We start from the raw sequence: 24,194 nt of genomic DNA, 5'->3' as shown, positions 1-24,194 counted from the left end.
CTCTCCGAAGAGATGTGATCGCTACCAGAAAAGCCACTTTCTGTGATAGTCTAGAAAGTGAAACCTCCCTCAGAGGCTCGAAGGGCGGCTTCTGGAGGGCAACTAGTACCCTGTTCAGATCCCATGGATCTAACGGCCGCTTGTACGGGGGTACGATATGGCAAACCCCCTGTAGGAACGTGCGCACCTTAGGAAGGCGTGCCAAACGCCTCTGAAAAAAGACGGATAGCGCTGAGACCTGACCTTTAAGGGAGCCGAGCGACAAACCTTTTTCTAACCCAGATTGCAGGAAAGAAAGAAAGGTAGGCAATGCAAATGGCCAGGGAGACACACCCTGAGCAGAGCACCAGGATAAGAATATCCTCCACGTTCTGTGGTAGATCTTAGCGGACGTTGGCTTCCTAGCCTGTCTCATGGTGGCAACGACCCCTTGGGACAATCCTGAAGACGCTAGGATCCAGGACTCAATGGCCACACAGTCAGGTTCAGGGCCGCAGAATTCCGATGGAAAAACGGCCCTTGGGACAGTAAGTCTGGTCGGTCTGGTAGTGCCCACGGTTGGCCGACCGTGAGCTGCCACAGATCCGGGTACCACGCCCTCCTCGGCCAGTCTGGGGCGACAAGTATGACGCGGCTGCAATCGGATCTGATCTTGCGTAGCACTCTGGGCAAGAGTGCCAGAGGTGGAAACACATAAGGGAGCCGGAACTGCGACCAATCTTGCACTAGGGCGTCTGCCGCCAGCGCTCTTTGATCGCGAGACCGTGCCATGAAGGTTGGGACCTTGTTGTTGTGCCGTGACGCCATTAGGTCGACGTCCGGCACCCCCCAGCGGTGACAGATTTCCTGAAACACGTCTGGGTGAAGGGACCATTCCCCTGCGTCCATGCCCTGGCGACTGAGGAAGTCTGCTTCCCAGTTTTCTACGCCGGGGATGTGAACTGCGGATATGGTGGAGGCTGTGGCTTCCACCCACATCAGAATCCGCTGGACTTCCTGGAAGGCTTGCCGACTGCGTGTCCCCCCTTGGTGGTTGATGTATGCCACCGCTGTGGAGTTGTCCGACTGAATTCGGATCTGCCTTCCCTCCAGCCACTGCTGGAAGGCTAGTAGGGCAAGATACACTGCTCTGATTTCCAGAACATTGATCTGAAGGGTGGACTCCTGCTGGGTCCACATACCCTGAGCCCTGTGGTGGAGAAATACTGCTCCCCACCCTGACAGACTCGCGTCTGTCGTGACCACCGCCCAGGATGGGGGTAGGAAGGATCTTCCCTGTGATAATGAGGTGGGAAGAAGCCACCACTGCAGAGAGTCCTTGCCCGTCTGGGAAAGGGAGACTTTCCTGTCCAGGGATGTTGACTTCCCGTCCCATTGGCGGAGAATGTCCCATTGAAGTGGGCGCAGATGAAACTGCGCAAACGGAACCGCTTCCATTGCCGCCACCATCTTCCCGAGGAAGTGCATGAGGCGTCTTAAGGAGTGTGACTGATCTTGAAGGAGAGCCTGCACCCCAGTCTGTAGTGACCTCTGCTTGTCCAGCGGAAGCTTCACTATCGCTGAGAGAGTATGAAACTCCATGCCAAGATACGTTAGTGATTGGGTCGGTGACAGATTTGACTTTGAGAAGTTGATGATCCACCCGAACGTCTGGAGAGTCTCCAGTGCAACAGTCAAGCTGAGTTGGCATGCCTCTTGAGAGGGTGCCTTGACCAGTAGATCGTCCAAGTAAGGGATCACAGAGTGTCCCTGAGAGTGCAAGACTGCTACCACTGCCGCCATGATCTTGGTGAACACCCGTGGGGCTGTCGCTAGACCAAATGGCAGAGCTACGAACTGAAGATGGTCGTCTCCTATCACGAAGCGTAGAAAGCGTTGGTGCTCTGTAGCAATCGGCACGTGGAGATAAGCATCCTTGATGTCTATTGATGCTAGGAAATCTCCTTGAGACATTGAGGCAATGACTGAGCGGAGGGATTCCATCCGGAACCGACTGGCGTTCACATGCTTGTTGAGCAGTTTTAGGTCCAGAACAGGACGGAATGAGCCGTCCTTTTTTGGCACCACAAAGAGATTGGAGTAAAAACCTAGACCTCGTTCCTGAATAGGAAAAGGGACCACCACTCCTTCTGCTCTTAGCGAATTCACCGCCTGCAGAAGGGCATCTGCTCGGTCGGGATGTGGGGAAGTTCTGAAGAACCGAGGCGGAGGACGAGAACTGAACTCTATCCTGTACCCGTGAGACAAAATGTCTGTTACCCACCGGTCTTTGACCTGTGGCAGCCAAATGTCGCAAAAGCGGGAGAGCCTGCCACCGACCGAGGATGCGGAGGGAGGCGGCCGAAAGTCATGAGGCAGCCGCCTTGGAAGCGGTACCTCCGGTTGCTTTCTTGGGGCGTGAGTGAGCCCGCCATGAATCAGAGCTCCTTTGCTCTTTCTGAGTCCCTTTGGACGAGGAGAATTGGGGCTTGCCCGAGCCTCGAAAGGACCGAAACCTTGACTGCCACTTACTCTGTGGAGGTTTGCTTGATCTGGGCTGGGGTAAGGAGGAGTCCTTACCTTTGGACTGTTTGATGATTTCCGCCAATTGCTCACCAAACAGTCTGTCTCCAGATAATGGCAAGCTGGTTAAACATTTTTTAGAAGCAGAATCTGCTTTCCATTCCTTTAACCACAAGGCTCTGCGCAAAACTACAGAGTTGGCAGAAGCCATTGAGGTACGGCTCGTAGAGTCCAGTACCGCATTGATAGCGTAGGTCGCAAACGCAGACATTTGCGTAGTTAGGGACGCCACTTGCGGCACTGCTGGACGTATGAGAGAGTCCACCTGTGCCAGACCAGCTGAAATAGCTTGGAGCGCCCACACGGCCGCGAATGCTGGAGCAAACGACGCGCCGATAGCTTCATAGACAGATTTCAACCAAAGGTCCATCTGTCTGTCATTGGCATCTTTAAGTGAAGCCCCATCCTCCACTGCAACTATGGATCTAGCTGCAAGCCTGGATATTGGAGGGTCCACTTTTGGACACTGGGTCCAGCGTTTGACCACGTCAGGGGGAAAAGGATACCGTGTATCCTTAAGGCGTTTAGAAAAACGCTTGTCCGGATAAGTATTATGTTTCTGGATGGATTCTCTGAAGTCAGAGTGGTCCAGAAAAGTACTCAATTTACGCTTGGGATACAGGAAATGGAATTTCTCCTGCTGTGCAGCTGCCTCTTCTGCAGAAGGGGCTGGGGGAGAAATATCCAACAGCCTATTGATGGCCGCTATAAGGTCATTTACCATGGCGTCACCATCTGGCGTATCCAAATTGAGTGCGGCGTCAGGACAAGACTCCTGATCACCCACCTCTGAACCCTCATATAGGGACCCTTCTCGCTGAGACCCTGATCCACGTGATGACGTGGAGGGTCTCTCCCAGCGAGCTCGCTTAGGCGGACTGGGACTGTCATCGGAGTCAGAGCCCTCAGCCTGTGATGCCTGGGACCCCCTTGAAGTACGGATTAGTTCCAACTGAGGGGGACCGGGGAACATAGACACAGCAGTGTCTATGGTCTGAGCAACTGGCCTGGACTGCAAGGTTTCCAGGATTTTTGTCATAGTCACAGACATTTTATCAGCAAAGACTGCAAATTCTGTCCCCGTCACCGGGGCAGGGTTCACAGGCGTCTCTGCCTGGGCTACCAGAACAGTAGGCTCTGGCTGACGAAGTGCCACTGGGACTGAACATTGCACACAATGAGAGTCGTTGGAGCCTACTGGTAGATTAGCCCCACATGCTGTACAAGTAGTGTATACAGCCCGTGCCTTGGCACCCTTGCGTTTTGCGGATGACATGCTGTTGTCTCCTCAAGCAATATAGGGTGTACAGCCAAGAAGCGACCTTACAGTGCAGTATTAAATATATCTAGACACAGCAGTGTCTATGTACAGTGACAAATATAACACTGTGGCACTAGAGGGGCTGCACGTATGTGCTGCTTACCGCCCGCTGAGCGCGGGTGTGTGGTCGCCAGAACCCCTTAGCCTTGGGTCCCCCAGAGCCTGCGTGTGTTCTCCAGCCAGACTGCATGTGTATAATGGCTGCCGGCGTCCTGGAGAGCTGCAAGCCTGGGGGCGGGCCTAGGGCGTGCACAGAGAAAAAGCGAGAAGCCTGTGTCTACTGTGCTCAGTGAGAGGGCTGGAGCATGTAAATCGTGCCCCAGCCCTCGGCGCTGCCGATTGAATAACGTCTCTCCCCTACCCTGATTGACAGGGTGGGGGGCGTTAACGAAGCGGAGCTAGGCCGCAGAAGACCGGGGACTAAAGTTAGAAGCGCCGCCGCCGTAAAAGCGCGGTCGGCGCGACCCCGGCGCACTACAAGTCGCAGCTGCGCCGCCGCTCCAGGGGCGGTCGGCGCGGCGATCCACACACATAAAGTCCCCCAGTAATCTGCGGGGACTATAAGCCCAGCGCACAGAGCTACAGTCCCCGGCGCACTAGCACACCCAGCAAGCCTGGGGTGCGCGTGGCCTGCCATACGGGGACACAGAGTACCTGAAAGTTGCAGGGCCTTGTCCCTGAACGGCACTCCCGCTCCACATCCAGCAGGTTCTATGGGTCTGTGGATGGAGCCCGGCCTCAGGGCTTGGTGGCCGGTAAGATACCACTTCCTCAGAGCCCCTCAGGGGGATGGGGAAGGAAAACAGCATGTGGGCTCCAGCCTCCGTACCCGCAATGGGTACCTCAACCTTACAAACCACAAGTGGGGTAAGAAGGGAGCATGCTGGGGGCCCCAAATGGGCCCTCTTTTCTTCCATCCGATATAGTCAGCAGCTACTGCTGACTAAACAGTGGAGCTATGCGTGGATGTCTGACCTCCTTCGCACAAAGCAGAAAACTGGTGAGCCAGTGATCCCACTGGGGGTGTATAGCCAGAAGGGGAGGGGCCTTACACTTTTTAGTGTAATTGCTTTGTGTGGCCTCCGGAGGCAGTGCTATACACCCAATCGTCTGGGTCTCCCAATAGAGCGCCGAAGAAAGGGGCTTTGCACGATAACGCTGCTAGCTCAGACACTCTCCGAAGTGAAGTGACTGCTACTAGGAAAACCACTTTCTGCGAAAGGCGTGCGAGAGAAGAAGGGAATTTTGTTTACTTACCGTAAATTCCTTTTCTTCTAGCTCTAATTGGGAGACCCAGACAATTGGGTGTATAGGCTATGCCTCCGGAGGCCGCACAAAGTATTACACTCAAAAGTGTTAAGCCCCTCCCCTTCTGCCTATACACCCCCCGTGCTCCCACGGGCTCCTCAGTTTTGGTGCAAAAGCAAGAAGGAGGAAAAAGAATTATAAACTGGTTAAAAGTAACTTCAATCCGAAGGAATATCGGAGAACTGAAACCATTCAACATGAACAACATGTGTACACAAAAAAACAGGGGCGGGCGCTGGGTCTCCCAATTAGAGCTAGAAGAAAAGGAATTTACGGTAAGTAAACAAAATTCCCTTCTTCTTTGTCGCTCTATTGGGAGACCCAGACAATTGGGACGTCCAAAAGCAGTCCCTGGGTGGGTAAAATAATACCTCGTAAGAGAGCCGTAAAACGGCCCTTTCCTACAGGTGGGCAAGCGCCGCCTGAAGGACTCGTCTACCTAGGCTGGCATCCGCCGAAGCATAGGTATGCACCTGATAGTGCTTCGTGAAAGTGTGCAGGCTCGACCAGGTAGCCGCCTGACACACCTGCTGAGCCGTAGCCTGGTGCCTCAAAGCCCAGGACGCGCCCACGGCTCTGGTAGAATGGGCCTTCAGCCCTGAGGGAACCGGAAGCCCAGCAGAACGGTAGGCTTCGATAATTGGCTCCTTGATCCACCGAGCCAGGGTTGATTTGGAAGCCTGTGACCCTTTACGCTGGCCAGCGACAAGGACAAAGAGTGCATCCGAGCGGTGCAGGGGCGCCGTACGAGAAATGTAGAGTCTGAGTGCTCTCACCAAATCTAACAAGTGCCAATCCTTTTCACATTGGTGAACTGGATGAGGATAAAAAGAAGGTAAGGAGATATCCTGATTAAGATGAAAGGAGGATACCACCTTAGGGAGAAAATCCGGAACCGGACGTAGAACCACCTTGTCCTGGTGAAACACCAGGAAAGGGGCTTTGCACGACAATGCTGCTAGCTCAGACACTCTCCGAAGAGAAGTGACTGCTACTAGAAAAACCACTTTCTGCGAAAGTCGTGAGAGGGAAATATCTCTCATTGGCTCAAATGGTGGTTTCTGAATAACCATCAGAACCCTGTTTAGATCCCAGGGTTCTAACGGCCGCTTGTAAGGAGGAACAATGTGACAAACCCCCTGCAGGAACGTGCGTACCTGTGGAAGCCTGGCTAGGCGCTTCTGGAAAAACACAGAGAGCGCTGAGACTTGTCCCTTAAGGGAGCCGAGCGACAAACCCTTTTCCAGTCCAGATTGAAGGAAGGACAGAAAAGTGGGCAAGGCAAAAGGCCAGGGAGAAAAACCCTGAGCAGAGCACCACGACAGGAAAATTTTCCACGTCCTGTGGTAGATCTTGGCGGACGTTGGTTTCCTAGCCTGTCTCATAGTGGCAATGACGTCTTGAGATAACCCTGAAGACGCTAGGGTCCAGGACTCAATAGCCACACAGTCAGGTTGAGGGCCGCAGAATTCAGATGGAAAAAACGGCCCTCGAGATAGCAAGTCTGTTCGGTCTGGTAGTGTCCACGGTTGGCCGACCGTGAGATGCCACAGATCCGGGTACCACGACCTCCTTGGCCAGCCTGGAGCGACGAGGATGGCGCGGCGGCAGTCGGTCCTGATCTTGCGTAACACTCTGGGCAACAGTGCCAGCGGAGGAAACACATAAGGGAGCTGAAACTGCGACCATCCTGAACTAAGGCGTCTGCCGCCAGAGCTCAGGGATCTTGAGACCGTGCCATGAACATTGGTACCTTGTTGTTGTGCCGGGACGCCATGAGGTCGACGTCCGGCACCCCCCAGCAGCAACGGATCTCCTGAAACACGTCCGTGTGAAGGGACCATTCCCCTGCGTCCATGCCCTGGCAACTGAGATAATCTGCTTCCCAGTTTTCCACGCCTGGGATGTGAACTGCGGATATGGTGGATGCCGTGGCTTCCACCCACATCAAAATCCGCCGGACTTCCTGGAAGGCTTGCCGGCTGCGTGTGCCGCCTTGGTGGTTGATGTATGCCACCGCTGTGGAATTGTCCGACTGAATTCGGATCTGCTTGCCCTCCAGCCACTGCTGGAACGCTTTCTGGGCAAGATACACTGCCCGTATTTCCAGAACGTTGATCTGAAGCGAGGACTCTTGCTGGGTCCACGTACCCTGAGCCCTGTGGTGGGGAAAAAAACGCTCCCCACCCTGACAGACTCGCGTCCGTCGTGACTACTTCCCAGGATGGGGGTAGGAAGGATTTCCCCTTCGATAACGAAGTGGGAAGAAGCCACCACCGAAGGGAAGCTTTGGTCGCCTGAGAGAGGGAGACTGTCCTGTCGAGGGACGTCGGCTTCCTGTCCCATTTGCGTAGGATGTCCCATTGAAGGGGACGCAGGTGAAACTGCGCGAAAGGGACTGCCTCCATTGCTGCCACCATCTTCCCCAGGAAGTGCATGAGGCGCCTCAAGGGGTGTGACTGGCCTTGAAGGAGAGATTGTACCCCTTTCTGTAGTGCCTACTGCTTGAACAGAGGAAGCTTCACTATCGCTGAAAGGGTATGAAACTCCATGCCAAGATATGTCAGCGATTGGGCCGGTGTCAGATTTGACTTTGGAAAATTGATGATCCACCCGACACCATGGAGAGTCTCCAGGGAAGCGTCGAGGCTGCGTTGGCATGCCTCTTGGGAGGGTGCCTTGATCAGCATCCAAGTACGGGATCACCGAGTGACCCTGCGAGTGTAGGAGCGCTACTACAGTAGCCATAACCTTGGTAAAAACCCGTGGGGCTGTTGCCAGGCCGAACGGCAGTGCCACGAATTGCAGGTGTTCGTTTCCTATGGCGAAGCGCAAGAAGCGCTGGGCTCTGGAGCAATCGGTACGTGGAGATAAGCATCTTTGATATCGATCGATGCAAATCTCCTTGGGACATTGAGGCGATGACGGAGCGGAGGGATTCCATCCTGAACCGTCTGGTTTTACATGTTTGTTGAGCAGTTTCAGGTCCAGGACCGGGCGGAAAGACCCGTCCTCCTTTGGGACCACAAACAAGATGGAGTAAAAACCGTGGCTCAGTTACTGAAGAGGAACCGGGATCACCACTCCTTCTGCCTTCAGAGTGCACAGCGCCTGCATAAGAGCCTCGGCTCGCTAGGGAGGCGGAAGTGACCTGAAGAATCGAGTCGGGGGACGAGAGGTGAACTCAATCTTGTAACCGTGAGACAGAATGTCCCTCACCCAGCGGTCTTTTATTTGTGGCAGCCAGGTGTCGCAAAAGCGTGAGAGCCTGCCACCGACCGAGGATGCTACTAGAGGAGGTCGAAAGTCATGAGGAAGCCGCTTTGTTAGCGGCGCCTCCGGTGGCCTTTTAAGGACGTGACTTAGACCGCCATGCATCAAAGTTCCTTTGTTCTTTCTGAGACCTTTTGGACGAGGAGAATTGGAACCTGCCCCGCCCTGAAAGGACCGAAACCTCGACTGCCTTCTCCTCTGTTGGGGTATGTCCTGTTTGGACTGGGGTAAGGATGTATCCTTTCCCTTGGATTGTGTGATGATTTCATCCAGACGCTCGCCAAACAGCCTGTCGCCAGAAATTGGCAAACTGGTTAAGCGCTTTTTTGGAAGCAGAATCTGCCTTCCATTCCCGTAGCCACAAGGTCCTGCGGAGTACCACCGAATTGGCGGCCGCGACCGCCGTACGGCTCGCAGAGTCCAGGACAGCAATAATAGCGTAAGACGCAATTGCCGAGGTCTGGGTGGTAATGGATGCCACTTGTGGCGCGGCCGTGCATGTGGCTGCTTCAATTTGTGCTTGACCTGCTGAGATAGCTTGTAGCGCCCATACGGCTGCGAATGCTGGGGCAAAAGAAGCTCCGATAGCTTCATAGATGGATTTCAACCAGAGCTCCATCTGCCTGTCAGTGGCATCCTTGAGCGAGGCCCCCTCTTCCACTGCAAGTATGGATCTAGCTGCCAGTCTGGAGATTGGAGGATCCACTTTGGGACACTGAGTCCAACCTTTAACCACGTCAGGGGGAAAAGGATAACGTGTATCCTTAAGGCGCTTAGAAAACCGCTTATCTGGACAAGCATGATGAATCTGGACTGCCTCTCTGAAATCAGAGTGGTCCAGAAACATACTCGGTGTAAGAGAAGCTGACTCCTCCGCCGGAGGAGCTGAGGGAGAAATATCCAGCATTTGATCGATGGACGCAATAAGAACGTTCACTATGGCGTCCCCGTCTGGAGTATTAAGATTGAGAGCGCCCTCAGGATCAGAATCCTGATCAGCTGTCTCCGCATCATCAACCAGAGATTCCCCCCGCCGAGACCCTGAACAATATGATGTCGAGGGAAATTCTAAGCGAGCCCGCTTAGTCGGTCTGGGGCTGGGGTCTAAGTCAGATCCCTCAGCCTGGGATGTACGAGATACCCCGGGAGGACATTGATGGTCCAACTGAGGGGGGCCAGGGAACAATGATTCAACAGAGTCCCTTTGCTGAGATACCGGCCTGGACTGCAAGGCTTCTAGTATCCTAGTCATAGTCTCAGAGAGTTTTGCAAACTCCGTCCCCATCACTAGGACAGTGTCAACAGGTGGCTCCCCCTGGGCCCCTCTTAGCAGAGGCCCTGGCTGAAGAAGTGTCACAGGGGCCGAACATTGCCACAATGAGGGTCAATGGAACCTGCCGGCAGCTGGGTCGTACAAGCGACGCAGGCAGCATAATAAGCCTGTGTTTTGGCACCCCTGCCTTTTGTGGGCGCCATGCTATTGTTTTCCCTGAGTAACACACTAGGGTATATAGCCAGAATGAACTGTGCTCATACAATGTAAATATATTCTATAAACAAATAATGTATCAATACACTACAGCACCATGGGGCTAGCACCACAGGTGCTGCTTACCATCCGCCTAAAGCGGTTATGAGGCCACCAGAGACCGTGTCTGGGTCTCCCAGGGTTTGTTCCTCTCTGCAGCGTCGGAGGAGCTGACAGAAATGGCTGCGGCGTCCTGACGAGAGGAGGGAGCCGTGGGCGTGGCCGAGGTGCTCACACTGTGCACAGTGAGGGGGGTGGAGTATGGAAATCATACTCCAGCCCTCAGTGCTGCTCGTTCCGTGCAGCGTCCCGCCCTTCCCCTGCCTGTCAGGGCTGAGGGCGGGAGAAAGGGAAACTAGGCCGCAAGCAAGCCGGGGACTCGAGTATACGCGTGGCCGCCGTAAAAGCGCGGCCGACGCCGAAGTCCCCGGCGAACTACAAGTCCCAGCCGCGCCGCAGTTTCCCATGGCAGCGGCGGTTAGCGCGGTAGCACCTACATATAAACACACTCAGCAGCGCTGAGTGTGTAATGGCACAGTTTAACCCGGTCAGCGCCGCGGTCCCCGGTGCACTAGCACACCCAGCAAAGCTGAGGTGTTGCCGTGCGCGGTCCCCACAGGGATACAGAGTACCTTCACGTAGCAGGGCCATGTCCCTGAACTGTACCCGGCTCCTATCCAGCAGGCTCCACAGGAGTTGTGGATGAAGCACGGTCTCAGTGCCTGGAGACCGATAGGATCCCACTTCACCCAGAGCCCTGAGGGGGATGGGGAAGGAAAGCAGCATGTGGGCTCCAGCCTCTGTACTCGCAATGGATACCTCAACCTTAACAACACCGCCGACAAGAGTGGGGTGAGAAGGGAGCATGCTGGGGGCCCTATATGGGCCCACTTTTCTTCCAACCGACATAGTCAGCAGCTGCTGCTGACTAATCTGTGGAGCTGTGCTGTGCGTGTCTGACCTCCTTCGCACAAAGCAAAAAACTGAGGAGCCCGTGGGAGCACGGGGGGTGTATAGGCAGAAGGGGAGGGGCTTAACACTTTTGAGTGTAATACTTTGTGCGGCCTCCGGAGGCATAGCCTATACACCCAATTGTCTGGGTCTCCCAATAGAGCGACAAAGAAATATCCCTCATTGGCTTGAATGGTGGTTTCTGAAGAACCATCAGCACCCTGTTCAGATCCCAGGGTTCTAACGGCCGCTTGTAAGGAGGAACGATGTGACAAACCCCCTGCAGGAAAGTGCGTACCTGTGGAAGTCTGGCTAGGCGCTTCTGGAAAAACACAGAGAGCGCTGAGACTTGTCCCTTAAGGGAGCCGAGCGACAAACCCTTTTCCAGTCCAGATTGAAGGAAGGACAGAAAAATGGGCAAGGCAAATGGCCAGGGAGAAAAAACTCTGAGCAGAGCACCACGACAGTAAAATTTTCCACGTCCTGTGGAAGATCTTGGCGGACGCTGGTTTCCTAGCCTGTCTCATAGTGGCAATGACCTCTTGAGATAATCCTGAAGACGCTAGGATCCAGGACTCAATGGCCACACAGTCAGGTTGAGGGCTGCAGAATTCAGATGGAAAAACGGCCCTTGAGACAGCAGGTCTGGTCGGTCTGGTAGCGCCCACGGTTGGCCGACCGTGAGATGCCACAGATCCGGGTACCACGACCTCCTCGGCCAGTCTGGAGCGACGAGGATGACGCGGTGGCAGTCGGCCCTGATCTTGCGTAACACTCTGGGCAACAGTGCCAGCGGAGGAAACACATAAGGGAGCTGAAACTGCGACCAATCCTGAACTAAGGCGTCTGCCGCCATAGCTCTGGGATCTTGAGACCGTGCCATGAACGTCGGTACCTTGTTGTTGTGCCGGGACGCCATTAGGTCGCCGTCCGGCATGCCCCAGTGGCAACATATCTCCTGAAACCCGTCCGGGTGAAGGGACCATTCCCCTGCGTCAATGCCCTGGCGACTGAGAAAGTCTGCTTCCCAGTTTTCTACGCCTGGGATGTGAACTGCGGATATGGTGTAGGCTGTGGCTTCCACCCACAGTAGAATCCGCCGGACTTCCTGGAAGGCTTGCCGCCTGCGTGTCCCGCCTTGGTGGTTGATGTATGCCACCGCTGTGGAGTTGTCCGACCGAATTCGGATCTGCTAGCCTTCCAGCCACTGCTGGAACTTTTTTAGGGCCAGATACACTGCCCTGATCCCCAGAACATTGATCTGAAGCGAGGACTCTTGCTGAGTCCACGTACCCTGAGCCCTGTGGTGGAGAAAAAACTGCTCCCCACCCTGACAGACTCGCGTCCGTCGTGACCACCGCCCAGGATGGGGGTAGGAAGGATTTCCCCTTTGATAATGAAGTGGGAAGAAGCCACCACCGAAGGGAAGCTTTGGTTGCCTGAGAGAGGTGGACGTTCCTGTCGAGGGACGTCTGTTTCCTGTCCCATTTGCGTAGGATGTCCCATTGAAGAGGACGCAGGTGAAACTGCGCGAAAGGGACTGCCTCCATTGCTGCCACCATCTTCCCCAGGAAGTGCATGAGGCGCCTCAAGGGGTGTGACTGACCTTGAAGGAGAGATTGCACCCCCGTCTGTAGTGAACGCTGTTTGTTCAGCGGAAGCATCACCATCGCTGAGAGGGTATGAAACTCCATGCCAAGATATGTCAGCGATTGGGCCGGTGTCAGATTTGACTTTGGAAAATTGATGATCCACCCGAAACTCTGGAGAGTCTCCAGAGTAGCGTTGAGGCTGTGCTGGCATGCCTCTTGGGAGGGAGCCTTGACCAGCAGATCGTCTAAGTAAGGGATCACCGAGTGACCCTGGCAGTGGAGGACCGCGACTACTGTAGCCATGACCTTGGTGAAAACCCGGGGGGCTGTCGCCAGGCCGAACGGCAGTGCCACGAACTGGAGGTGTTCGTCTCCTATGGCGAAGCGCAGGAAGCGCTGATGCTCTGGAGCAATCGGAGCGTGAAGATAAGCATCTTTGATATCGACCGATGCAAGGAAAACTCCTTGGGACATTGAGGCGATGACGGAGCGGAGGGATTCCATCCGGAACCGCCTGGTCTTTACGTGTTTGTTGAGCAGTTTTAGGTCCAGGACAGGACGGAAAGACACGTCCTTCTTTGGAACCACAAACAGGTTGGAGTAAAAACCGTGACCCTGTTGCCGAAGAGGGACAGGGATCACCACTCCTTCTACCTTCAGAGTGTCCAACTCCTGCAGAAGAGCATCGGCTCGCTCGGGAGGCGGAAATGTTCTGAAGAATCGAGTCGGAGGACGAGAGCTGAACTCTATCCTGTAACCGTGAGACAGAATGTCTCTCACCCATCGGTCTTTTACCTGCGGCAGCCAGGTGTCGCAGAAGAGGGAGAGCCTGCCACCGACCGAGGATGCGGTGTGAGGCGTAATGCCACCGAATTGTCGGCTGCAACCGCCGTACGGCTCGCAGAGTCCAGGATAGCATTAATAGCGTAGGACGCAAATGCCGACGTTTGAGAGGTTATGGAAGCCACTTGCGGCGCAGACGTACGTGTGAGTGCGTCAATTTGGGCTTGACCCGCTGAGATAGCTTGGAGTGCCCATACTGCTGCGAATGCTGGAGTGAAAGATGCGCCGATAGCCTCATAGATGGATTTCAACCAGAGCTCCATCTGTCTGGCAGTGGCATCCTTGAGTGAAGCGCTATCTTCAACTGCAACTATGGATCTAGCCGCCAGTCTGGAGATTGGAGGATCCACCTTGGGACACTGAGCCCAGCCCTTCACCACGTCAGGGGGGAAGGGATAACGTGTATCCTTAAGGCGCTTGGAAAAACGCTTATCTGGACAAACTCTGTGTTTCTGGACTGCCTCTCTGAAGTCGGAGTGATCCAGAAACATACTCGCTGTACGCTTGGGGAACCTGAAACGGAACTTCTCCTGCTAAGAAGCTGACTCCTCTGCTGGAGGAGCTGAGGGAGACATATCCAACATCTTATTTATGGACGCAATAAGATCATTCACTATGGCGTCCCCATCAGGAGAATCAAGGTTGAGAACGGCCTCAGGATCAGAATCCTGATCAGCTATTCGCTTCATCATACAGAGAGTCATCTCTCTGAGACCCTGAACAATGTGATGAGGTCGAGGGGATTTCCAAGCGAGCTCGCTTGGGCGGTCTGGGACAGCGGTCCGTGTCAGAGACCTCACCCTGGGATCTATAAGACACCCCGGGGGGACATTGTTGTTCCAACTGAGGGGAACTAGGGGGCAGTGATTCCACAGTGCCCATGGTCTGAGATACCGGTCTGGACTGCAAGCTTTTAGTATTTTAGCTATAGTCTCAGAAAGTCTGTCAGTAAAAAACTGCAAACTCCGTCCCTGTCGCCTGGAGTGGCTGGTTGTTCCCCCTGGGCCCCCCTTAGCAGAGGCTCCGGCTGAGTAAATGCCACAGGGGCCGAGCAGTGCACATAATGAGGGTCAGTGGAATCTGCCGGTAGCCAGGTTATACATGCGGCGCAGGCAGCATAGTAAGCCTGTGTTTTGGCACCCCAGCTTCTTGTGGGCGACATATTGTTGCTCCTTTGAGCAACACAACAGGGTATATAGCCAGAAAACAACTGTGCACCATACAGTGTAACATATAGCCTTAAAAATTTAAACTATAATCACACTTCTGTACAAGTGGGGCCCTCAGGTGCTGCTTACCGCCCGCTTAAAGCGGTTGTGTGGCTACCAGAATCCCTGCCTGGGTCCCCCAGAGTTTGTCTCCCCTCTGCAGCGTCCAAGGGGCTGACAGGAATGGCTGCCGGCGTCCTGAGGAGAGGAGGGAGCCGTGGGCGTGACCCAGAAAGTGCGGGAGCTGGTGCCTCACTGTGCACAGTGAGGGAGGTGGAGTATGCAAAGCATGCTCCAGCCCTCAGTGCTGCCGTGCTGTACAGCGTCCCGCCCTTCCCCTGACTGGCAGGGCTGGGGGCGGGAAGAAACAGAGACTAGGCCCAAAAGCCGGGGACTCGAGTTATAAGCGCGGCCGCCGTATAAGCGCGGCCGGCGCAGAGTCCCCGGCGCACTAACAGTCCCAGCCGCGCATAAGTAAAAACAATGGCAGCGGCCGTCAGCGCGGTAGTCCCCATACACAAATACACTCAGCGACGCTGCAGTGTATAATGGCACAAACGCGGTCAGCGCCGCGGTCCCCGGTGCACTAGCACACCCAGCAATGCTGGAGTGTTGCTGTGCGCGGTCCCAACGGGGACACAGAGTACCTTAAAGTAGCAGGGCCATGTCCCTGAACGATACCCGGCTCCTATCCAGCAGGCTCCTCAGGAGTTATGGATGAAGCACGGTCTCAGTGCCTGGAGACCGTTAGAATTCCACTTCACCCAGAGCCCTAAGGGGGATGGGGAAGGAAAACAGCATGTGGGCTCCAGCCTCCGTACCCGCAATGGATACCTCAACCTTAACAACACCGCCGACAAGAGTGGGGTGAGAAGGGAGCATGCTGGGGGCCCTATATGGGCCCACTTTTCTTCCATCCGACATAGTCAGCAGCTGCTGCTGACTAATCTGTGGAGCTGTGCGTGCATGTCTGCCTCCTTCGCACAAAGCATAAAAACTGAGGAGCCCGTGGGAGCACGGGGGGGTGTATAGGCAGAAGGGGAGGGGCTTTACACTTTTAGTGTAATACTTTGTGCGGCCTCCGGAGGCATAGCCTATACACCCAATTGTCTGGGTCTCCCAATGGAGCGACAAAGAAACATTGATTTCCTGACAAAATATCCCCATTGGGGTGGTTGGCTAAGGTCTTTTGTTCTGCCCTTACCCTCAGTTTCAAAGGTGGTCTTCATAGAGTCCTGGCAGTCTGAGCCAGGGAATACTAGATCGCGTTCTCCATCTTCTCATTTCAATTGGTGTGTTTTCTTCCCAGACAGGTCATTCTCATTTGGGACCTAAAGCATGTCTTCTAGATGGGTCTTGACTCATTTTGCCAAGTATCTATTTGGTGATGGTTGTGTCCCTTAACACCTACCTCTTTCCATGATTTCTCTTGCAGTTTTCTCAGCTCCTCCATTGTTGGGAGGTTTACATTTATTGTGGTGTAGGAACTCTTCCTGGACTGCACATTATTATTGTAAAAGCTTCTCCTACTGCTTTTTCACTACCCTGTATAGAACAGCGCCTGCAGGGGAGGAGGCGGCTTTTGTAATTCTTAGTCAGCCTCCATACACTCATGGCTTGTGTGTCCCCAAATGAAGGCTACGAAAAACAACATTTACATTTAGGGTGAGCATCCAAATACTCTTCATTAAAAGTAAATACTTGTTGACCCTTCGTTTAAAGGATTATTCCCATCGCCAAGAACCTATTCTAATATTTAATATTATTAGCAAATACCTCTAATTAGAAGAAGGGAATTTTGTTTACTTACCGTAAATTCCTTTTCTTCTAGCTCCTATTAGGAGACCCAGACAATTGGGTGTATAGCTTCTGCCTCCGGAGGCCACACAAAGTATTACACTTTAAAAAGTGTAACCCCTCCCCTCTGCCTATACACCCTCCCGTGGATCACGGGCTCCTCAGTTTTGGTGCAAAAGCAGGAAGGAGAAAACTTATAAATTGGTCTAGGGTAAATTCAATCCGAAGGATGTTCGGAGAACTGAAAACCATGAACCAAAAGAACAATTCAACATGAACAACATGTGTACACAAAAGAACAACCAGCCCGAAGGGAACAGGGGCGGGTGCTGGGTCTCCCAATAGGAGCTAGAAGAAAAGGAATTTACGGTAAGTAAACAAAATTCCCTTCTTCTTTGTCGCTCCATTGGGAGACCCAGACAATTGGGACGTCCAAGAGCAGTCCCTGGGTGGGTAAAAGAATACCTCAATAAAAAGAGCCGAAACGGCCCCCTCTTACAGGTGGGCAACCGCCGCCTGAAGGACTCGCCTACCTAGACTGGCGTCTGCCGAAGCATAGGTATGCACTTGATAGTGTTTCGTGAAAGTGTGCAGACTAGACCACGTAGCTGCCTGACACACCTGCTGAGCCGTAGCCTGGTGCCGCAATGCCCAGGACGCACCCACGGCTCTGGTAGAATGGGCTTTCAGCCCTGAAGGAAGCAGAAGCCCAGAAGAACGGTAGGCTTCGAGAATCGGTTCCTTGATCCACCGAGCCAAGGTTGACTTGGAAGCCTGCGAGCCCTTACGCTGGCCAGCGACAAGGACAAAGAGCGCATCTGAACGACTAAGGGGCGCCGTGCGAGACACGTAGAGCCGGAGTGCTCTCACCAGATCCAAAGAGTGCAAATCCTTTTCACATTGGTGAATTGGATTAGGGCAAAATGAAGGCAAGGAGATATCCTGATTGAGATGAAAAGGAGATACCACCTTAGGGAGAAATTCCGGGATCGGACGCAGAACCACCTTATCCTGGTGGAACACCAGGAAGGGGGCTTTGCATTACAGCGCTGCAAGCTCAGACACTCTCCGGAGTGATGTAACTGCCACTAGAAAGGCCACCTTCTGCGAAAGACGTGATAAAGAGACATCCCGCAGCGGCTCGAAAGGTGGTTTCTGAAGAGCCGTTAGCACCCTGTTAAGATCCCAGGGTTCCAGCGGACGCTTGTAAGGTGGGACTATGTGGCAAACTCCCTGCAGGAACGTGCGGACCTGCGGAAGTCTGGCTAGACGCTTTTGAAAAAACACGGAGAGCGCCGATACTTGGCCCTTGAGAGAGCCGAGTGACAAACCCTTGTCCATTCCGGATTGAAGGAATGAAAGAAAAGTGGGTAAGGCAAACGGCCATGGAGGAAAACCGTTATCAGAGCACCAGGATAAGAAGATTTGCCAAGACCTGTAATAGATCTTGGCGGACGTTGGCTTCCTGGCCTGTCTCATGGTGGCAATGACATCCTGAGATAACCCTGAAGACACTAGGAGCAAGGACTCAATGGCCACACAGTCAGGTTGAGGGCCACAGAATTCAGATGGAAAAATGGGCCTTGTGACAGCAAGTCTGGGCGGTCTGGAAGCGCCCACGGTTGACCCACCGTGAGATGCCACAGATCCGGGTACCACGACCGCCTCGGCCAGTCTGGAGCGACGAGAATGGCGCGACGGCAGTCGGACCTGATCTTGCGTAACACTCTGGGCAGCATCGCCAGAGGAGGAAACACATAAGGCAGTCGAAACTGCGACCAATCCTGAACTAACGCGTCCGCTGCCAGAGCTCTGTGATCCTGAGACCGTGCCATGAATGCCGGGACTTTGTTGTTGTGCCGTGACGCCATGAGATCGACGTCCGGCGTTCCCCAGCGGCGACAGATCTCTCGAAACACTTCTGGGTGCAGAGACCATTCCCCCGCATCCATGCCCTGACGACTGAGAAAATCTGCTTCCCAGTTTTCTACGCCCGGGATGTACACTGCGGAGATGGTGGAGGCTGTGGCTTCCACCCACTGCAGAATCCGCCGGACTTCCTGGAAGGCTTGACGACTGCGAGTGCCGCCTTGGTGGTTGATGTATGCGACGGCAGTGGCGTTGTCCGACTGGATACGGATCTGCCTGCCCTCCAGCCACCGATGGAAAGCCAATAGGGCTAGATACACTGCCCTTATCTCCAGAACATTGATCTGAAGGGAAGACTATCGGAGTCCAGGTTCCCTGAGCCCTGTGGTGGAGAAAAACCGCTCCCCACCCTGACAGGCTCGCGTCCATGGTGACCACAGCCCAGGTTGGGGGTAGGAAGAATTTTCCCTGCGATAGAGAATTGGGAAGGAGCCACCACTGAAGTGACGTCTTGGTTGCAAGGGAAAGAGAGACGTTCCTGTCGAGGGAAGCCGACCTCCTGTCCCATTTGCGGAGAATGTCCCATTGGAGTGGCCGAAGATGGAATTGCGCGAACAGGACTGCCTCTATAGCTGCCACCATCTTCCCCAGGAAGTGCATGAGGCGCCTTAAAGGGTGTGACTGACTCCGAAGAAGTGATTGCACCCCTGCCTGCAGAGAAAGCTGTTTGTCCCGCGGTAGCTTGACTACCGCTGACTGTGTATGAAACTCCATCCCGAGGTAAGTCAGTGATTGGGTCGGTGTCAACTTGGATTTCGGGAAGTTGATGATCCACCCGAACTGCTGGAGAGTCGCCAGAGCGACGGTAAGGCTGTGTTGACACGCCACCCGAGAAGGGGCCCTGACTAGGAGATCGTCTAAGTAGGGAATCACAGAGTGGCCCTGAGAGTGTAGGACCGCCACGACGGATGCCATGACTTTGGTGAAAACCCGTGGGGCTGTCGCCAGGCCGAAAGTCAATGCCACGAACTGGAGGTGTTCGTCCCCGATGGCAAAACGCAAGAAGCGTTGATGTTCGGGTGCGATCGGCACGTGGAGATAAGCATCCTTGATGTTGATCGATGCTAGGAAGTCTCCTTGTGACATCGAGGCGATGACCGAGCGGAGAGATTCCATCCGAAACCGTCTGGTTCTCACATGTTTATTGAGCAGCTTGAGGTCCAGAACGGGACGGAATGATCCGTCCTTTTTTGGCACCACGAACAAGTTGGAGTAAAAGCCGCGACCACGTTCCTGAAGGGGAACGGGGGTCACAACTCCTTCTGTCTTCAGAGCGTCCACTGCCTGAAAAAGTGCGTCGGCCTGAGCGGGGGGCGGAGAGGTTCTGAAGAAACGAGCCGCAGGACGAGAGCTGAACTCTATCCTGTAACCGTGAGACAGAATGTCTCTCACCCATCGGTCTTGAACATGTGGCCACCAGGCGTCGCCAAAGCGGGAGAGCCTGCCACCGACCGAGGATGAGGCTAGGGGATGCCGAGAGTCATGAGGAGGCCGCCTTGGAGGCAGTGCCTCCTGCGGCCTTTTGGGGGCGTGACTTGGACCGCCACGCATAGGAGTTCCTCTGGCCTTTCTCCGGCCTGCTGGACGAAGAGGATTGGGGCTTGGCGGAGGGACGAAAGGACCGAAACCTCGATTGTATTTTCCGTTGCTGAGGTCTCTTAGGTTTGGACTGGGGTAAGGAGGAGTCCTTTCCCTTGGATTCCTTAATAATCTCATCCAATCGTTCGCCAAACAATCGTTCGCCAGAAACGGCAAACCGGTTAAGAACCTCTTGGAGGCCGAGTCTGCCTTCCATTCGCGCAGCCACATGGCCCTGCGGACTGCCACAGAGTTAGCGGATGCCACAGCTGTACGGCTAGCAGAGTCTAGGACTGCGTTCATGGCGTAGGAAGAAAAAGCTGACGCTTGAGAAGTCAAAGACGCAACTTGCGGAGCAGAATTACGTGTGACAGCATTAATCTCAGCCAGACAAGCTGAGATAGCTTGGAGTGCCCACACGGCTGCAAAGGCCGGGGCAAAAGACGCGCCCGTGGCCTCATAGATGGACTTCACCAGGAGCTCTATCTGCCTGTCAGTGGCATCCTTTAGCGATGAGCCATCTGCAACCGATACCACAGATCTAGCCGCCAATCTAGAGACTGGAGGATCCACCTTGGGACATTGAGCCCAACCCTTAACGACTTCAGAGGGGAAGGGGTAACGCGTGTCAGTGAGGCGCTTAGTAAAGCGCTTGTCCGGAACCACTCTGGGCTTCTGGACAGCGTCTCTTTGGGGAACCGAAACTGGTGTTTCTCCTGCTGAAACGCCGACTCCTCTACAGTAGGAGGCGGGGGAGAGAGATCCAACACCTGGTTGATGGACGAGATAAGATCATTCACTAAGGCGTCCCCTTCAGGTGTATCAAGGTTAAGGGCGACGTCAGGGTCAGAGCCCTGAGCTGCGACGTCCGCCTCGTCCTCCAGAGAGTCCTCAAGCTGGGAACCCGAGCAGCGTGAAGAAGTCGGGGAAGATTCCCAGCGAGCCCGCTTAGCCGGTCTAGGACTGTGGTCCGGGCAGGAGTCCTCCACGTGGGACCTAGGGCCCGACCTGGGAGCGCGCTGCGGCGCGGACCGAGAGGGGCCTGGAGGCGACGATCCAACAGGGGCCGGGGCCTGTGTAAGGACCGGTCTGGACTGCAAAGCTTCTAGCAGCTTGGCAGACCATTTGTCCATAGACTGAGCCATGGATTGTGAAAGTGACTCAGAGAGTTTCTCAGCAAACGAGGCGAACTCTGTCCCTGCCGCCTGGACAGGGGGAGCAGGGGGGTCTACATGAGCCGAGGGGCCCACTAGTGACCGAGGCTCCGGCTGAGCAAGCGAAACAGGGGTCGAGCATTGCTCACAGTGAGGGTAGGTGGAACCCGCAGGTAACATAGCCCCACAAGAGGTACAGGCCGCAAAAAAACCCTGTGCCTCAACAGCTTTGCTCCTTGTGGACGACATGCTGTTGTCTCCTAGGAGAATGATCACTGAGGGTATATGGGCAAAAAAGGGTATACAGCCCGACCGAACAGAAATATATATATAAATACGTATCTATTCCGGCACCCTAGGGGGGACCAGCACCGGGTGACCGGTGTGGCTTACCGACCGCTAACAAGCGGAGTGTGTGTGTCCTCCAGATTCCCTGCCTTAGGTCCCCCGGAGCTGCAGAGCTGTTCCTGAGAATCCTCCACCGGCAGAATGCCCAAAAAATGGCTGCCGGAGCTCTCAGGGGAGGAGTGGAGCCGTGGGCGGCGCAGGAAAAGTGCGGGAATCTGGGGTCCCCACAGTGATCAGTGAGGGGGGAGGAAATATGCAGGATGCTCCAGCCCTCACATCCGACGTCAGGTCGGCAGTCCCGCCCTTACCCCTGACAGGCAGGCCCGGGGGCGGGATTTTTGCGACTAGGCCGCGATGAAGCCGGGGACTAAATTTGAGACCGTGCCCGACAAGCAGGCACGGTCGGCGCGGAAGTCCGCCGGCCTTCTCAATTCAGCAGCTGCCGCAGCGTCCGGGAAGAAGGTGTGCTCCTGCACAGACCCCAATGGGGACACAGAGTACCTTAGAGTTGCAGGGCCCGGACCCTGAGGTTGAATAGACTCCGGCAGATTCCCACAGGGGCTGCGGAGGGAGCACGGTCCCAGTAAATGGATGACCGCTCAGGATCCCACTTCTCCCAGAGCCGCTAAGGGATGGTGAAGGAGACGGCATGAGGCTCCGGCCTTTGTACCCGCAATGGGTACCTCAACCTTAACAACACCGCCGACGTAGTGGGGTGAGAAGGGAACATGCCGGGGACCCCGTGGGGGCCCTCTTTTCTTCCAACCGACATAACTAATATGAGAATGCATGAGTGGATGTCTGCCTCCTTCCACACAAAGCATAAAACTGAGGAGCCCGTGATCCACGGGAGGGTGTATAGGCAGAGGGGAGGGGTTACACTTTTTAAAGTGTAATACTTTGTGTGGCCTCCGGAGGCAGAAGCTATACACCCAATTGTCTGGGTCTCCCAATGGAGCGACAAAGAAATATAGTTTAGTTCTCTTGATTAGCTATGTCACTTACCTCATTGTCCAGGGCATTCCAGGACCTTAGGTATCCATGGCTACGACCACGCATACAGTCATAACCATGGATACCTAAGGCCTTGCAATGCCCTGAACAAGAGATAAGTGACAGTGAATCAGAAGAACTATACTACATTTCTATTTGGAGGTATTTGCAACAACCAACTCCACAACTACCACTACAACATTTTGGGATAGGATCTTGGAGATGGTAATACACCTTTAAGGTCTACAACAGGGCTCTGCCATCTTTAGCAGTCCAGCATTTGTGAAACTACAACTCCCTACATGTTGTGTGTTCTAGTTTCATAGCAGCTGGACTGCCAAAGGTTGCTGATCCCTGGATGTAGGACATATTTTGCATTCCAAAAACAGCAGTTTAGTATCACAGGTGTCCCGGCACTACCATTATGCCTGCTTTTACTTACGGTGGAGTTGCACTGCGAGACCGAGATCTCCGTTTTCTTCCAGGTGAAAATGATTGTGACCTAGATCGAGACCTTGAGCGACTTTGGGATGACCTAGACCGACTTCTGCTCCTAAAAATTTAACACACATAATAGATGACGAAGCACTAAAAACAAAAATCATGGGCATATTGAAACAATTTCCAATTGCCGAATGGGACTTGCATGCCTAACCTTGATCTGGATCTGGAATAAGACCGGGATCTGGATTGAGATCTGGAACGAGACCTGGAGTATGAGCGAGAGGACTTTGAAGATTGGGAATTGGAACGTGAAGAAGATCCACCACGACTTTTTGATCGACTGTTGGATCTTGATTGCCTAGACAGAAGAAGAGTAACTTTGTTAATGCATGCCATAAAAATACACCTATTTAAAAGTTAGTTCTGTACAGGCAAGCCATATTTATAAAACAAATATTTTAGTGAGCAAAAAAAAATAAAAAATTAGCTAAAGAGAGCTTGTGCCTTAAAGAGTCTATAAACATGTGGACCTAGTGGTTTTAGATCTCCTTCACCATACATGTTTATTGATCAAGCAAAAGGTTCCAAGAAGCAGTAGCCCAATCATTGCATTCACACTCTTCACAGTTGCCTCCCCCCGTGACTTCTCCATGACTGAACCAATTCTAATGTACAAATGACGGACTATTGTTGGTGCTATTCAATAAGTACAGACTCAGTTTACACAGCATTAGTACTGTTGAATCAGCCCAGGCATGGAGCACTGAGGGCACAGAGTTATCTCAGGGAAGAGCCCAGAGTTAAAGGGAATCTTTCACCAGGTTTTTTGCTACCTCCTCTAAGAGCAGCATTATATAGGAAGAGAGACCCGGATTACAACATTGTATCATTTAGTTTACTGGGTGCAACAGTTGTGACACAAACATAGTTCTTACATGTAGCAGTGCTCAGATGATTAACTGCGCACACCACAGCTTTCTATGTACATTGTCTATTGACCGTGAGCAGCTTATCAGAGAAGGGAGTGGTTGACCTACCAGTGAGGTGAGCTGTAGGCTGGGCAGTGTAAGGCTATGTTCACACAGTGCATCTTTTATTTCGTTTTCTAGGTCACACAGATGCACCTAAATGCATTTATTTCCTTCCCCCAGCAGAGTTTATGAGATTTCTATTTTACTGTCTACTGGGCATCTTTTGTTGGCTGCATCTTGGCTGCGTTTTTGAAGATGAGGCATGTCAATTCTTTTTGCATTTTTCCATTGTTTTTGAGCCCTTCCAGTCAATAGATTTGACTTAAAGGCAAAGAAATGAAACCATGGAGGTCCATAAATTAAGTTATTGGTAATAATGGGAAATGACAAAAAA

The 24,194-nt window shown here is 53.6% G+C and overlaps 1 protein-coding gene across 3 annotated transcripts in view; it reads right to left on the bottom strand.

Moving 5' to 3' along the window:
- Positions 1-24,194, bottom strand: part of CHERP (calcium homeostasis endoplasmic reticulum protein) — a 200,358-nt gene that overhangs the window by 29,025 nt on the left and 147,139 nt on the right. For all 3 annotated transcript variants that reach the window (XM_075315030.1, XM_075315049.1, XM_075315041.1), the window contains exons 14-15: positions 23,041-23,187; positions 22,828-22,938 (exon numbers count right to left, since the gene is read on the bottom strand). In XM_075315030.1, coding sequence (XP_075171145.1) covers positions 22,828-22,938; positions 23,041-23,187 — 258 coding nt within the window. The remainder of the gene's footprint in view (positions 1-22,827; positions 22,939-23,040; positions 23,188-24,194) is intronic.

Source organism: Anomaloglossus baeobatrachus, chromosome 1 (genome assembly GCF_048569485.1).
Source record: "Anomaloglossus baeobatrachus isolate aAnoBae1 chromosome 1, aAnoBae1.hap1, whole genome shotgun sequence".
NCBI lineage: Eukaryota > Metazoa > Chordata > Amphibia > Anura > Aromobatidae > Anomaloglossus > Anomaloglossus baeobatrachus.
This window is presented reverse-complemented; position numbering and strand designations above follow the sequence as displayed.